General features: G+C 34.2%; 1 protein-coding gene across 1 annotated transcript; it reads right to left on the bottom strand.

Moving 5' to 3' along the window:
* Positions 1–8,180: 8,180 nt before the first annotated feature.
* Positions 8,181–13,629, bottom strand: LOC121744702 (DNA repair protein RAD51 homolog 2-like). The gene is made up of 13 exons (XM_042138289.1): positions 13,546–13,629; positions 13,217–13,330; positions 12,944–13,096; positions 12,702–12,805; positions 12,571–12,584; positions 11,949–11,997; positions 11,169–11,249; positions 10,941–10,991; positions 10,767–10,858; positions 10,169–10,288; positions 9,432–9,575; positions 9,088–9,194; positions 8,181–8,462 (listed from the first exon to the last, which is right to left on the bottom strand). The coding sequence occupies exons 1-12, from the start codon at positions 13,627–13,629 to the stop codon at positions 9,151–9,153; spliced, it is 1,050 nt and encodes a 349-aa protein (XP_041994223.1). The 3' UTR covers positions 8,181–8,462; positions 9,088–9,150.
* Positions 13,630–13,907: the final 278 nt, after the last annotated feature.

Below are 13,907 nucleotides of genomic sequence, written 5' to 3'. Positions count from 1 at the left end.
CTTAAACTGGAAAAAATTAAGGATTGCCCTCAGAGACAGATCCTTATCTAGCCTACGCAGTTCGGCAGCAAAGGCCGATAAGTGCCTCCAAGAATTCGGAGTCACCTGACCTAAAGGGAGTTGAAAGAAATCAAGAAGCTCTACAAAAGGTGGGGGAAGAGGGAAACGAAGCCCACATTCTAAGCAGGCTTCGTAAACGGTGGCATAACCCTCCGGCGGGTCGTTAGCCCTATGATCATCGTCTGGAACCACCGCCTTCCCCCCGGGAAGAAGATATTTTTCGTGTAGAGATATCACGGTGTCCTTACTCAAGACACCGTGAAAGTATTCTACAGTCTTCTCCCCGGACTCTTTCCGGCTAGAAGACCCCTTGCCCCCTTTCCTACCGCTACCTAACTCAGAAGAAGAAGAAGAAGACATGGTTCTTACTCTTTGCAAAATCTGAAGAAATTCTGAAGAAATTCTTGAAAGCGGAAGGAAATTTTTACGCGAAGGAGATAGAGTGCAGAAGAAGCTATAGCAAAAGTGTTCAACTGATGAAGAAAGGACGTATTTATCAGATTCGGAGAAGATTTCAAAATCATCGCACCGTTTCGAATCCCACCTTTTCAGGATTCAACGGCCGGATTTTACTGTCGCATTTAATGCAGTCACGCGCAAGGCACGTCCCCTGACGTCAGCCTCCCCCGTACCTTTATCCAGAATGACGAAGTGACTCGCTTCGCCGAAGTGATTCACTTCGCTTTTCGGGGGGGGGTAGTGATGGGGTACGGACTAAACAAGCCCAATAGCAGTGACGGCCCATCAGCCCAAGGAAGAGTATCAGTTCGGCATTACCAAAGAGTTCGGCCCCAGCCTACAGCTCGGTAAAAGCCGACCAGTCAAGCTCTACTCTCAGATCGGCTAAAGCTGCTCGGCAATAGTTCAGCAGTTCGGTCTCAGTATTCGACCGAACTGGAAGATAGTCAACTCATGCAGGATCACATGCAGGATAGTGGACCAAGTACAGAGATAGTGGACTCATGCAGGATCTCATGCAAGATAGTGGACCCATGCAGGATCTCCATGACCTCCACGACATCCACAACCATCATTAGTGGTGATGCAAGCCACGATCTTAGTTCAATGTATAAATAGAACTTAGATCAGATAGAAAAAGGTTAAGTTCTAAAGGAGCTCTCTAGACATAAAAGATCATATAGCAAGTCTGTATTGTAAGCTGTAGAAAACAGATCAAGCAATACAACTCTGCCCTCTTTTCTTCCCGTGGACGTAGATTTACCTCAGTAAATCGAACCACGTAAATCTCTGAGTCGAGATCTGTATTTTCCTGCATTCATCACCATCAAAAATTCGCCAAACCATCAAAGTACAAATTAATATGAATTCTTGTGCACAGAAAAGTCAATGAAAGATTCTATAAGAACCTTAAAAAACATTATCAGCATATCCTTATCACAATGATCGAATCGAAATTATAGAATCTTATAACTGAAACTTTTGGTTTTGGTCGTTTCCCATTTTTTTTTCCACCAAAACTGTTTATCTCTCGAATTTCAAGTTTTCGCCCAATATAACTTTTTTTTTATATTCATATTCGTGAATGAACTTTAATTAGGTAAACCATTGTATAAATTACGTATAAAAAGGGCAGATCACGTAATGAGTTTGGGCATTCGACTATAAACCTACCATTAATGTACAAATTAGGAGTACCATAAAGATTAAGTACTTATTATAATGATAAAGTGTTTGGATTAAATTAAAATATTAATATGTTATCATTGCTGCCGATCCGTGGTTTGAGTTTGATATGATAAAAGCTAACTATTGTCGCTAATTAAATTATAAGACCTACTTAATTCTGATGCAATTAGTTCTTTTTTAGTTGATTACTTCTTAATCTGAAACAGCTGGCACGAACAATTTTAAGTTTATGACTATATATAAGAGGTGGTCTAGTAATTTTACTCCAATACAATAATTTTATATGTAAACATATAGTAATTCATGATTATAAGTGTTAAAATGCTTAAACCATTTGTCTATTTGGAGAACTTAATAATGATTTTTTTTGTTTGTTTTGGCGAGGATTTGTGAATATAAGTATAGCAACATAGCTTACTTCATACATATACAAAGTTTCTACTTGCATCTTTATTATAAGGAGTAGTATATAATAGTACAATCCATAATTTTATTGTTTATTATAGTATTATTTTATAGCAATAAAAAGAGATGAAAGACTTAGTATACAATATCTAATAAAATGGTTAACCTTCTCTTAAATTTGTAAACATTTAATTTGAAAAGTTCATCTTTTTAAAATTTATATTGTAGAAGGATAGTGTGTAATAAGTACTCCATTTATTTATATTAAATTAATAATATCCATGAATTATTTTTAATAAAATACCTAAAAATTCAATTATACACGCATAATTTATACACATCTATCACTACTTAAATAAAAATCAAGAATAATTGGGAGTTTCCTCTTTGGGATTGGTCTTCAATTATTGGGCATAGTTTGATATGTAGATTGTCCGCGTCATTATGGGTGGGACATAAATACAGTATACTTACTACATTTATACTTTCTAGATTATCTTGGTTATGGAGTATTAATCAATAACCACTAATTTAGATGTCTTTAACAATCTCAAAACAAAACTTTTAAGTAGTAGACTATACATAAATTGACAACTTTAACGTAACTAATGCTCAAATACTGTCATTATTTTATTTTAATAATTTAAGATTTCAAATCTAAATTTTAATTTTCTATTATTAAAAAAACAATCTTAAATAGGGGTATCACATTAAGATGATTTCAAATCTGAAAATTTTAATTTTAAAGCATCAGCCAAATAGCCACACTATCACTAGATCAATATATACCAGTTTATATCTATTTTATATTTGAATAAAGCTATGCGGTCACATTATGGCCAGCCATAAATTAATTAAATAACAAAAAAATTAATTTTTTTTCAAATTTTTAGTTTAATACTACTTGATTTTACTTTTATATTATCTTCATTATATATTGTTCAACATGTTAGTGTTGCTCTTTCGTAATTTTTGCTCAACTTGTTACTACTGTCATTTCTTGATTGTTGCTCAACGTATACAGTAATTCGTGGTATTAATGTGTTTTACGTAATGGAATTCAAACATAAGTATCAACTCACAAGTTCATTCACACACATATAAGTTTATATCGGTAATTCTAATTTTTTTATACATGTAAATAGACTAAATTAACTCTTTATGGCCGGCCACATTATGGTCATTTAGCATCACTCTTTATATTTTAATGTAGTAGTACTAGAAATAATGCAGCCGACAACTTACTTATACATATGAATAAAATGTCCCCTAACCAAATTAATAATTACGGAATAGTGTAGATGTTACTGGTGGGCCCATATGCTTTTTTTCTGGGATTGGGTGAAATTAAGCACGAGTTTAATTTCAAACCTAAGAGCTCTCTTTGTCTGCTATCTTATAATTATTACAGAAAGTATATTATATAGTATTATTTTAAATTAAAAATCCTCGGACTTGAGCTGCCCACGTTGCCAGAGTCGCATATCTTGACTCCTCCTTGGATTTCATGACCAATAAAATCTTGTGCTCATTTTATAAAGTGAAGTAGATTATACTCACCAATAATTGTGACTAATTATCAATTATTCTGGCGCAACATTTCATCCCAACCATCCTAGTCTTCAACTCAACCCCAATTAGTCTTTTATTTCTTGTTACCTTTATCGTGTCCATACACACAAAATTTTATCAGATTTAATTATTTTACATAATAATGTGACTACTTATTGAATGATTCCTAGAACATGCGAATTGGGATTTTATAGATCATCCGATTTTATTCGGCACTTTTTTGAGGGCCCCACCCCATGTCCAAGATGTATGACATTGGTTCTTTAAGCCTTCCTCTTATTTGTGTCCAAATTTAATTGAACTCTAGATTTAGACATTATAAACTTGGAATTTTTAATTTTTTTAATCTCTAAACGCATGGGAGACACGTAATTGCAATCACAAAAAGAAACAGATGCATAATCATTGCACACACGTTACACATGAGAGAGTTTGAACACATAATTTTGAATGATATTCGAATTCATGAGAAAGATAGCATACAAAAGAAGATTAGGCCAATGTGACAGTGCTCTTTTTGTTTGAGATTCGTGCATTGGTCTCTCGTCCACACTCAAAATGAATACGGTGATTTACAATGGCCATGTTAATGCAGTTATTAAAAAAACACATCACATAGCACCAATTAGTATAATTCATTTATCATTCAACACTAGATTTTGCATCCAAAGAGGAAAATAAGACATCCATGTAAACTCGTACTTACAAATATTAGCAACAATAATTTAATCATGTCCAACTAATTAAATTTGTCCTCTTGAACATACGAAAAAACACCAACAACAAATCATTTTGACGTGTATGGTCATTGACTATATTCAACTATTCCACTATAATACTACTCCCTCCTTTTAAAATAGAAACTTTTGAAACGACACATGTTTTAATGCACTAAAGGATGAGAGAGGTGAGAGGAAAAAGTGATCAACGTATTATTAGCGAAGAATGTGGCTCACCTCATTAGAGAGAAAAAAAAAAGTTTCCTCAAATAGAACGTTTCCATTTCTATAGAATGGACCGAAATGAAAATGATTTCTATTTTAAAAAAACAGAGGAATTAAAATTTTTTAGGGGAATATACAATTCACTCGGCATGATGTTTTTGCTATATCAAAGTTGCATAAAGTTAAAGGTCAAAGAATGTTTCCCTCAAATATTAATTCAAAACTCTTTACAAAGAATAAAGATAAATAAGCCCAATCCTTGTTAAAGACAAATAATTATGAAAAAAAGTGCATAGCCTATGTGAATAAAATGAAGGAGATGCCTTCCTGATAAGGTAATTCTCCAACCTAAACATCTTTTTCTAACCAATATTACTTTCCAAATCTGGCAACACATTACACATGTATTTCAGGCCACTTTGATTGCCCTACACAACTACCGTATATTTTGCCGATTTCCCCTCAACCAGTCTTCACCTGCCACATGTACTCCACTAAATTTCCCCACATCTACGGTTCAGCTTAATTGCCAGCATCCAACGCACTTGATTTTTCACCAATTAACTAAGGTCATTCTTACAATTTCCTTAATTTTGTTAATGTTTAATTACCTTTCCAAACGGAAAGGTAATTCATAGGACATAAATTCGTTCCTATATATTCTGCAATTGTTGAGGTTTGTTAGAATTTGTACCCAAATATCTCTTGATGTATTTTTGAGCTTGGTTTATTATTTTTAGATAACGCAAGTAGATGTCATTGCTATTAATTACAAGAACAAGAAAATATAAATCATCAGCTTTTCTACAACACCATAATTTGTGCCGACTCTAAACATTGTATTTGCACTAATTAATTTAACATCATTCTTCTGTCACAAATGATAGGAGAATTTCATTATAATTCATTGTACAATGTACTACGTGCTTACATCCGAATAACTAATTCTAATACCATAATTATACATAAAATACTACTCCTATAAGTTAATGAAATAATCTATAAATACAAAATAGGTATCGCAATATATTTTGTGGAGCCAAAGACCTATTATAATGGTGGTTGGATGAGAAGTTATTATCCATCAATAATGCAAAAAAAATCCACGTTTCGGCACCCTGTGTGTATATACCCTATTAGGTTTGAAAAAATGCATTTTTAAGGAAAGTACAACCCAATGAAGCAATCTTATAATTTCTTCATTTTTAGTTTGGGGTTGGGGTGTTGTCGGCAGGAAGTAGGTTAGGGGGTAGGGGGTATTGGGGGGGGGGGGGTGTCTAAGTACGAGGTATAGACCTAGCCTAGGCAAGGACACGTGGATGGTGCTTCGCCATTCATGGAAACTACACTATTTATATCTTATCTACTTCTTTCATCCTCTCCATTTATACCATACAATTTTTATCTATCAAAGTAGTACTAGTACTATTGAGGTGATTCAAGCGCCAAATTCATTTGATGTTCTTGTGATTACGGCTATTAATTTATGCGAATTGAGTTATTATCGAATCAATTTGATATCAACTCAAACTCATAAAGTCAAATCTAAACACGTCATATTTAGAAAACTTTCAAATTTGTCACATTTTTCCATTTCCGTCTGTCCCACAAAACTTGTCACATGTCATTTTTTACCATTTTTTATAGTGGACCCCATATTTCACTAACGCATTCCAACTCACATTTTATTATAAAATTAATATATAAAAGTAGTCCACTAACTTTTTTCAACTCACTTTCCATTACATTTCTTAAAATTTGTGCTCGATGCAAGTGTGACAATTTAAAAGACGAATGAAATATTAATTAAATAGAACATACGACCAAACAAAAAATTTGTGAGCCACCTTTTACCAATAAAATATTTTCAGCTTTGAAAAAACAAAATTAGTCTTTTACCAATGTGGACTTTAAAATATCAGAATTTTGAAGTGAAAATCATGACTTTAAATATAAACTGTACCAAATTCTACAATTTTTAATACATTTTTCAATGGTTAGTTGGCACTAAGAATTAGCATTGTTCATAAATTCTCTAAACAATGAAAGTGGAAAAGAAAACAGACAAGATATCAAAATAAGTAATCCTAATATCTTGCAATATCTCTAAAAGGACATATGATCCTAAAAAAATGCCAAATCTGATGAAAACAAGATATCACAACTTGCCACTGCAGGAAATCCACATTCCACTAGGAAACAAACGTATCCAACAATAATGCATCTAAACAAAGCCTAAAGTGTCAGTTGCACATTACTTATTTTTTTTATCACAGAAACTTAAAATATGGCAACATATCGAAACTTCGAGGAGATTAAGATGTCAAATAAGGTATCAACAAATCGATGCCTGATGCATCGGTCTGAATCAAGACATGGACCACTAATAATTTAATCCATCTTTGTTCTCCTTTACAGCATCTTATATCATATCTTTTTATAGAAAGCCAAAGAAATCCTAAGACAGATTTAGACATACCATAATACACAGTTATCAACAATTTCCAAATGATAAAAGCTCATAGGAAATGCCAACAAGTGGCTCAGTGTGTACTAAACAACACAAGTTGCACGTTCATATCAGTGTGTGTATGTGAGCCCTCATATATAATATGTATGCATGTTTACAATTTTCTGGCTGTGTTTAACAAACCTCGGTAACATAGTAAATATCGAGAGGCATTTATTACCTCTTTTGGCCTTGAACAAGCACGAAAGGTTTAGTTCTCTATACAAGATCTATCATGTATTAACTAGATTCTAACAACTAAGTACGTAACTAACATTATACTAAGTCCCAGAATATTATTTTCTTCAAACTATCCGGGCCTATTACTCTGTAAGTACACATATATGTCGCATCATTTATAGTTTCTTTAGGCAACACTAATTCATTACTAAACGCTAATACCATGTGACAATTAAGATAGCGTAAAATTTTAACATATTTTTGCATTTGGAAGATCAATATTCAACAACCTATGTATAGATAGCAATTGCAGTCGAACATAAGTAATGGAAAAATTTTGAGTAAACTAAGCAGCATATGAAGATAAGAGTAATGAATTATATTTAGATGCTAATAGGTCATAGACAGGACAATTCATTACCTGTAGTGGTGCACTTGGAAAATGGAAGGATAAATCAGCAAGCTTACACAAAAATATCATGATCCACCAGCTTAGTGGATTCTAATTTCACTTCACACTCATGCCACTTCGAGTTAAATAAAGATCTCTCCTGTCTCACAACTTACTGTGCTCCAAGCATAAAAGGTTGATTAATATGCAAACAGAAATATCTCCTAAATGCATTACCTGATAAAGAATAGTACATATGATGTAGTAGACATATAGTGAGAAAATACATGTAACTGAGAGTTTATAAAAAAACAGTATTATAGTTTCTTCTAGTTGTAAGAAAATATGGTACCTTCACCCCTAAAGATCAAAAGTGACGCTTCAGCAAGGATAACTAGCAATACGGAAGACCTCTCTTTACTTGAGGCCCTGATTGAGACCAAAACAGCCAATATGCAGAATGCTAACAGTGTTTAGAGATCTGAATCATTCAGAGTACAGATTATATTAGAATGGTTTGTCTACATCACATATTTTGCAACTCAAACAAATGTAAATTCTAAGTTACACTTGAAAACTTCTACGAGTCAGATGTGCATCATATTGCCTTCAACATGTCTGTTCTAGAGTTGGTCAATACTTTGCACGAGGAGAATCATGCATTTCAGCATTAAGTCATCCACATCGTATGGCTGGTCTCTTCTTGCATAATGATATCCATGAGGAGAGACAGAAGCAACAATTATGGGATCACCTGTTGGATATGAAGAGGCAATTAATGATAAAAACAGCTTCAAACATTGCATTTTTGTGTGGATACTGGATATATCTTACGAGCATCTCACAACTCCAATAACTTTGGATTAAAAAGTCGAAAGCACATCAAATTTCCAATTAGAAGTGTGAAATAGCTGCAACATAATGGACCCTAGAGTAGGAGGTGACAGGTTCCTAGATAAGGATTTTGGAATTTCTATCATGCATAGATAGAAATTTAGCTAAACCAGTAATATCAAAGAGTATGTCCAGTTTCAAATCACATGCTTCATAAAAACAAAAAAAAAATAGAAATAAAAACTAAGAATCTCACACAGCCAAAAAGAAGCTGCTCTCATACTTGCACACATTCTTGTTTTATTTTCCCATTTTAATATGTATCTGTGGAGAACTTGATTGTTCCTTGAACATTCAAGTTGTATCTTCTCTATCATGCACACACTGAAATATCGAGTAATATCCTCTCATCACTCTTGCCATATTTCCACTTAAGGGAGAGTGGAAAGGAATAGCAAGATGCATTATAAGAAAGTTCATCTCAATCACACAAAAACCAAACGGAAAACAAAAGATTATTGAGTTTAAGAGATATAAAAAATTACAAGCAATACTGAGGCCAAATAGTTGACTGCACCTCGCTCTTATCATCTATAATACTAGGTTTCTTATTGCAGTGCTTCATGACCATAGTTGATTATACCACTCTGGCCTGCATTCAGAACATAAACACCATGCTTAGGTTAGTGAGACATATCTGATTGATTTCTTCAGAAAATGAGAAAATAAACAATGCTTAGTAAAAACTAGTAGATATTGTGTGTTCATTGAACCATCACCATAATTACACAAAAAAACATAATTCAGAACCCCATCAGACACTTTGTTTATTTTAATAGTGTCCCCCAACCTCAAGATTATACAGGGAGGAAGAAAAGTTCATATCAACCTTGGCAATGAATAGAGTTTGCTTCCGGACCAGTCATTTCCTCTCCTTCATTGTTAAGAAACGAGATCCCAGATGCATCTATTCTGAAGAAAAACCCCAGAGATGGAGATATAGAAGATTTTGCTATCTTTATAAGCCTTTTTCCTGTAAGAAAAAAGGCAAAGAAACATGAGCAATTTCACCACAGAAAAAAGAAAACCAGAAGTCACATTTTGCATTGTATAGAGGGAAGTGGTTACAGGAAAAAGTTCACTGACCCTTATTAGCACAATGATCCTCTCTTCATAAGACCATCATGCATATCACATCACTCGCTTATAGCTATTAGTTTTTTCGGATGAATAGAAGCTTAGGTTTAAGATCTAAAACTGGAGCATGGATAAGATATCACATCAGACCAGGACTTTTGGGGGGTTTCTATAGACATTGGGAAGCACAAAGGAAGCAGGTCTTTCTGACCAAATTATTGCTGAAAACATAGACCATGACTATGTTGTTAGACAGAACACAATTAGAATTTGAACTAAACACTGCTAACTTTTTCCTTCCCCAAATTAATGTATTGTCTTCTTCTTGTTTAAAGTAGGGGCTCTTCGAAATTTCATCATCGGATTGATCGTGAACTACCCTATCATAGAATCCATCTTCTTTTTGAGAAACATTATTTCCAGATTCCAAATAACTAGCATATACTGAGATGTATGTTTATCTGATTTTAGCAGTAGGATGAAACATACCTGATCTAGATTCTAGAACTAAATGTATGCTAACTGCATGAGCCCAGTGAATTCCCAGAGCAGCAACAAGATGATATTCAACTTTTGAAGTGTCTTCTAAAGTGTCGGCTCTGACGTGCCCTGCACCAGGATATCAATATTCATTATAAAGAAGAGAATGAACAAAGAACTATACAAATACATTGTTTATAGGATTAGACTATTTTTCGTTTCATTTACCTCTAGCACTTCTGTGTTTCAGTTTGAAAAGGTATTTGCTTTGTTTACTTACTGAAATTACTATTGCAAAACGATTCAAGTACTCCCAAAGCTTAATCTAATTTCAATCTGTTACTTTAGAAAACTCCTTAATTTCCATTATAGATAAAATGGACCCCTTAATTTCCATTATAGATAAAATGAAACCTACACATTATCTACGAATATAAATTGAACCAAACTGTGAGCTCACTTGGTGAAACTGTGGTGCTCCCTCGTATGAACATATCCACTTATTCTGAATTCAAATGACTTCTCAACTCATTCATAAAGCATTTCAAAATAATGATTATGAAAGGAATCCAATAATTGGTGAAGCTTACAGATCACAAAGTAGTACCTTGGAATACATATCGGGAGGCTTCATCACGAACTTGAGATCTTACTTGATTGGTCACCACCACAGGAATCCGACAACATTCTGCTAAGGACCTGCATATGACAAAATATAAGGTGGTGTATCAATACGAAGAAAAGATTTAAATTAATCAAATTCACATATAAGAAGTCCTACTTGATAAAAGAGATGTGCCAACCTAGTTTAGGGGGTCCCTGGCCATATTCCCTGCAAAAAAGGAAAATGATTTAAAAGATAAGTGAATCATGAGATTTTTTTTTATATTTCTAACAACACAATCGTGATGTGATGCATATATGCATCATGATACAAGAGTCTAACCAAAACCTCTTAGTTCACTGACAACTAAAAGAAAAATACTCATAACCTAGCAAGATTAATCACCCAGAAGGGAGTGCTGTCATGCTGTCAATGATAAGCAGCTTTACATCATGCTGGAGGAGAGAAACCTTTAATTTCTGCAAGCTGTCAACAAAAGACAACACAGTACAATAAAAGGATAGTTTCGAAGCTGGTAAATCATCATTTTAAGTTCGATTGAGAGAAACACAAGTAAGAACAAAGGTTTAAATAACCGAGAGCATCTAAGACCACATACAAAATTAGGTCTTCACAATCACTTGCAACAAATTTGCCAATAAGCAATTTAAATAATTTCTGATGCCTCAAGAAGAATAAGTCTGAGAATGCTATCTGGCCCATAGCAGACAATTCAAATAACTAACTACAGAGTGAAATGTGGATACTGAGGTACAAAGAAGTTTCAGAGCATACTAGAAAACGACATATATACTCAGATTCAGTGGAGGTAAGGGCATAGATTCATTCATGAATATGCACATGAATTTACAATTTTAGATTAAGATAAAGTTACAAGTTTTAATAATCCTTCAGAACAGCCATTCTGGAGATTGGCAATTTTAAGTGTTTCTTGGATAAAGTATTACATTGCATTGCACTGAATGACAGAAACACCAAAAAAATTTAACAGATTAGTGTCAACATAAAATAAGTCAGGACCCTCAGGCAAATTCATTTATTAATTATATGAACTTTTTTACTCATTTATATCCGTGATTCAGAAAATTATAGTTCTCACAAACCATGTGAATAAAGTTAATATAGAGTACAGATGATATTAACAAATAGATGGACCTTTTGTACCTTTCGGTGAATTCAGATAATGATGCTGGCTGCAGAACCAGAATTCTTCCTGTTGTGACAAAATAGAGTAATTATGTAATCGACAAAAGAAAAGAACGTAAAGAGACACAGAATTTACGTGGTTCGCCAATTGGCTACGTCCACGGGCAAGAACGGAAAACAAATTATATTATGACTGTTGTTACAGATTTAAGATCACGATCACAGAATTATGTGCTCTACTCACATATAAATAGGCACACATGAGATCCTATCATAATTAGGAAAATAAGCCTATCCCAATTAGGAAACATAATCCTATGCCTATCCCAATTAGAAGACAAATTCAAGGCATAATAACACTTCCAGCCATCTGCCATATAAAAGTCTTATAAACGGTAATTGATAGATAGAGTCAAGCAACAACAAGAATCCTTACACTCAAGAGAAAAACATAACTCCCAGTTCCATGAAGTTTATCGGTCAAATCAAGAACATAGTTCTTATCATACGAGGTCCATATTTTAAACACATCACAGATTTGAAACACATGGTTAAGATTCATGATATATCTCAGATATATCAAATACATCACAAATTTGAAACCAATGACACATAGCACAACTCATTGGAAATTGCATACCTGTTGAGCCATGCCTTCCATGTTAAATATTTCTGGGAAACTATTAAGCCCCATTTCTATAATCCTGAAGATAGGTGCAGAAACAAGTGAAATTCAGCCAATATGTGGTGATTTAGCATGAGGTTTCATACCTTCTTGAACTAAATTTGGATTCCACATCAATATATATTACTCGGCCACCTAACCCTCCATGAGAAGTAGGCAGTGATGCAAGCAAAGCAAGCTTCAGGCAGAACTTCAAGAAGATATGCCAATACCAGCACAACAATTGAAGCCCAAGACAACTTGACAGAAATATCAGCATACTGGAATGAGCAAAAAATATTTTAAGTACGATCTCCACATGGAATCATCACATTTATTTAAAAAATACTCGTGTTTTCCCTATCCCTGAAGGACCAACAAACTCAGTCACAACGCCAAATGGTATTCCACCACACAGAGCTTCATCAAGACCTATTAAGCCAGTGGGGAGATGACCTGCTAGGTACTCATTGTGGTTTCGCTGCTCCAGCAACGACAAAGCCTAGCCTCGTAGTCCCAAACAATCATCAAGAGCATATGTACCACATTTCCCGAGCACATCATAAGCTGCCCGAACAAATTATAGAAACCAAAATCCTATACTCTTCACCCATAAACTTACAGTTTGATAAGGTGGACATGAAATTTCACTAATGCGTAAGACTGCCGCCATAACCTCTTCCAATCCAACATCCATCAACTCCATTAACTCAAACTCACTTAGTGACGATGCATCCTACAGAAAACAAATTAAGAATCATCGCATTTGAAGTTCAGCTATGAAGTCTAATACTAGTAGAAAATGCATTAAAAACAGTGAAGAGCCACTCGATTAGCAATTGTATAACATATAGAGAAATATAGCAAACTCGATTCGACTCAATTGTAGCCAGGGACGGGGCGCAAACTCTGAGACGGAAAATGGTTGAGGTAGTAGATACAAAGCAATGCCTTGGCGGTGAGGATATTCCGAGCAGAAAATACGTTAGCTATCGATTTGGGGAGCCCCATCTCGCTGATTAGCTTGTTCGCCATTTCCGAAGAACCTCTCTCGATCGGGAAATTTGTTTCCGGTTAAATATATACTCCTTTTTTCTTATTCCGTTTCCCTCCATAGGAATGGGCCAATGGGCCGACATTTTACATCTGCTCGAAGCCCAACTACTGATAACCAAGCGAAGGAACTCTATTCCCAGATTTTTACATTAAAAATGCTCTTTTCTCAAAATATAGAGTATAAGAATTATATAAATTTTAACGTAATAAAATAAAAATTAGAAGTAATATTATGAAATAATGTGTTTAATATTATT

This window comes from Salvia splendens, chromosome 8, assembly GCF_004379255.2.
Source record: "Salvia splendens isolate huo1 chromosome 8, SspV2, whole genome shotgun sequence".
Lineage (NCBI taxonomy): Eukaryota > Viridiplantae > Streptophyta > Magnoliopsida > Lamiales > Lamiaceae > Salvia > Salvia splendens.
This window is presented reverse-complemented; position numbering and strand designations above follow the sequence as displayed.

What these genes read in the sequence shown, in the direction of transcription:
- LOC121744702 (XM_042138289.1), bottom strand. Translation starts at nt 13,629, where the DNA reads ATGGCGAACAAGCTAATCAGCGAGATGGGGCTCCCCAAATCGATAGCT. An exon ending in ATGACAGCACTCCCTTCTGG is followed by an intron (nt 10,992 to 11,168) that starts GTGATTAATCTT and finishes CCTTTTTTGCAG; the next exon opens with GGAATATGGCCAGGGACCCC. An exon ending in AGTTCTAGAATCTAGATCAG is followed by an intron (nt 9,576 to 10,168) that starts GTATGTTTCATC and finishes TTTTTCTTACAG; the next exon opens with GAAAAAGGCTTATAAAGATA.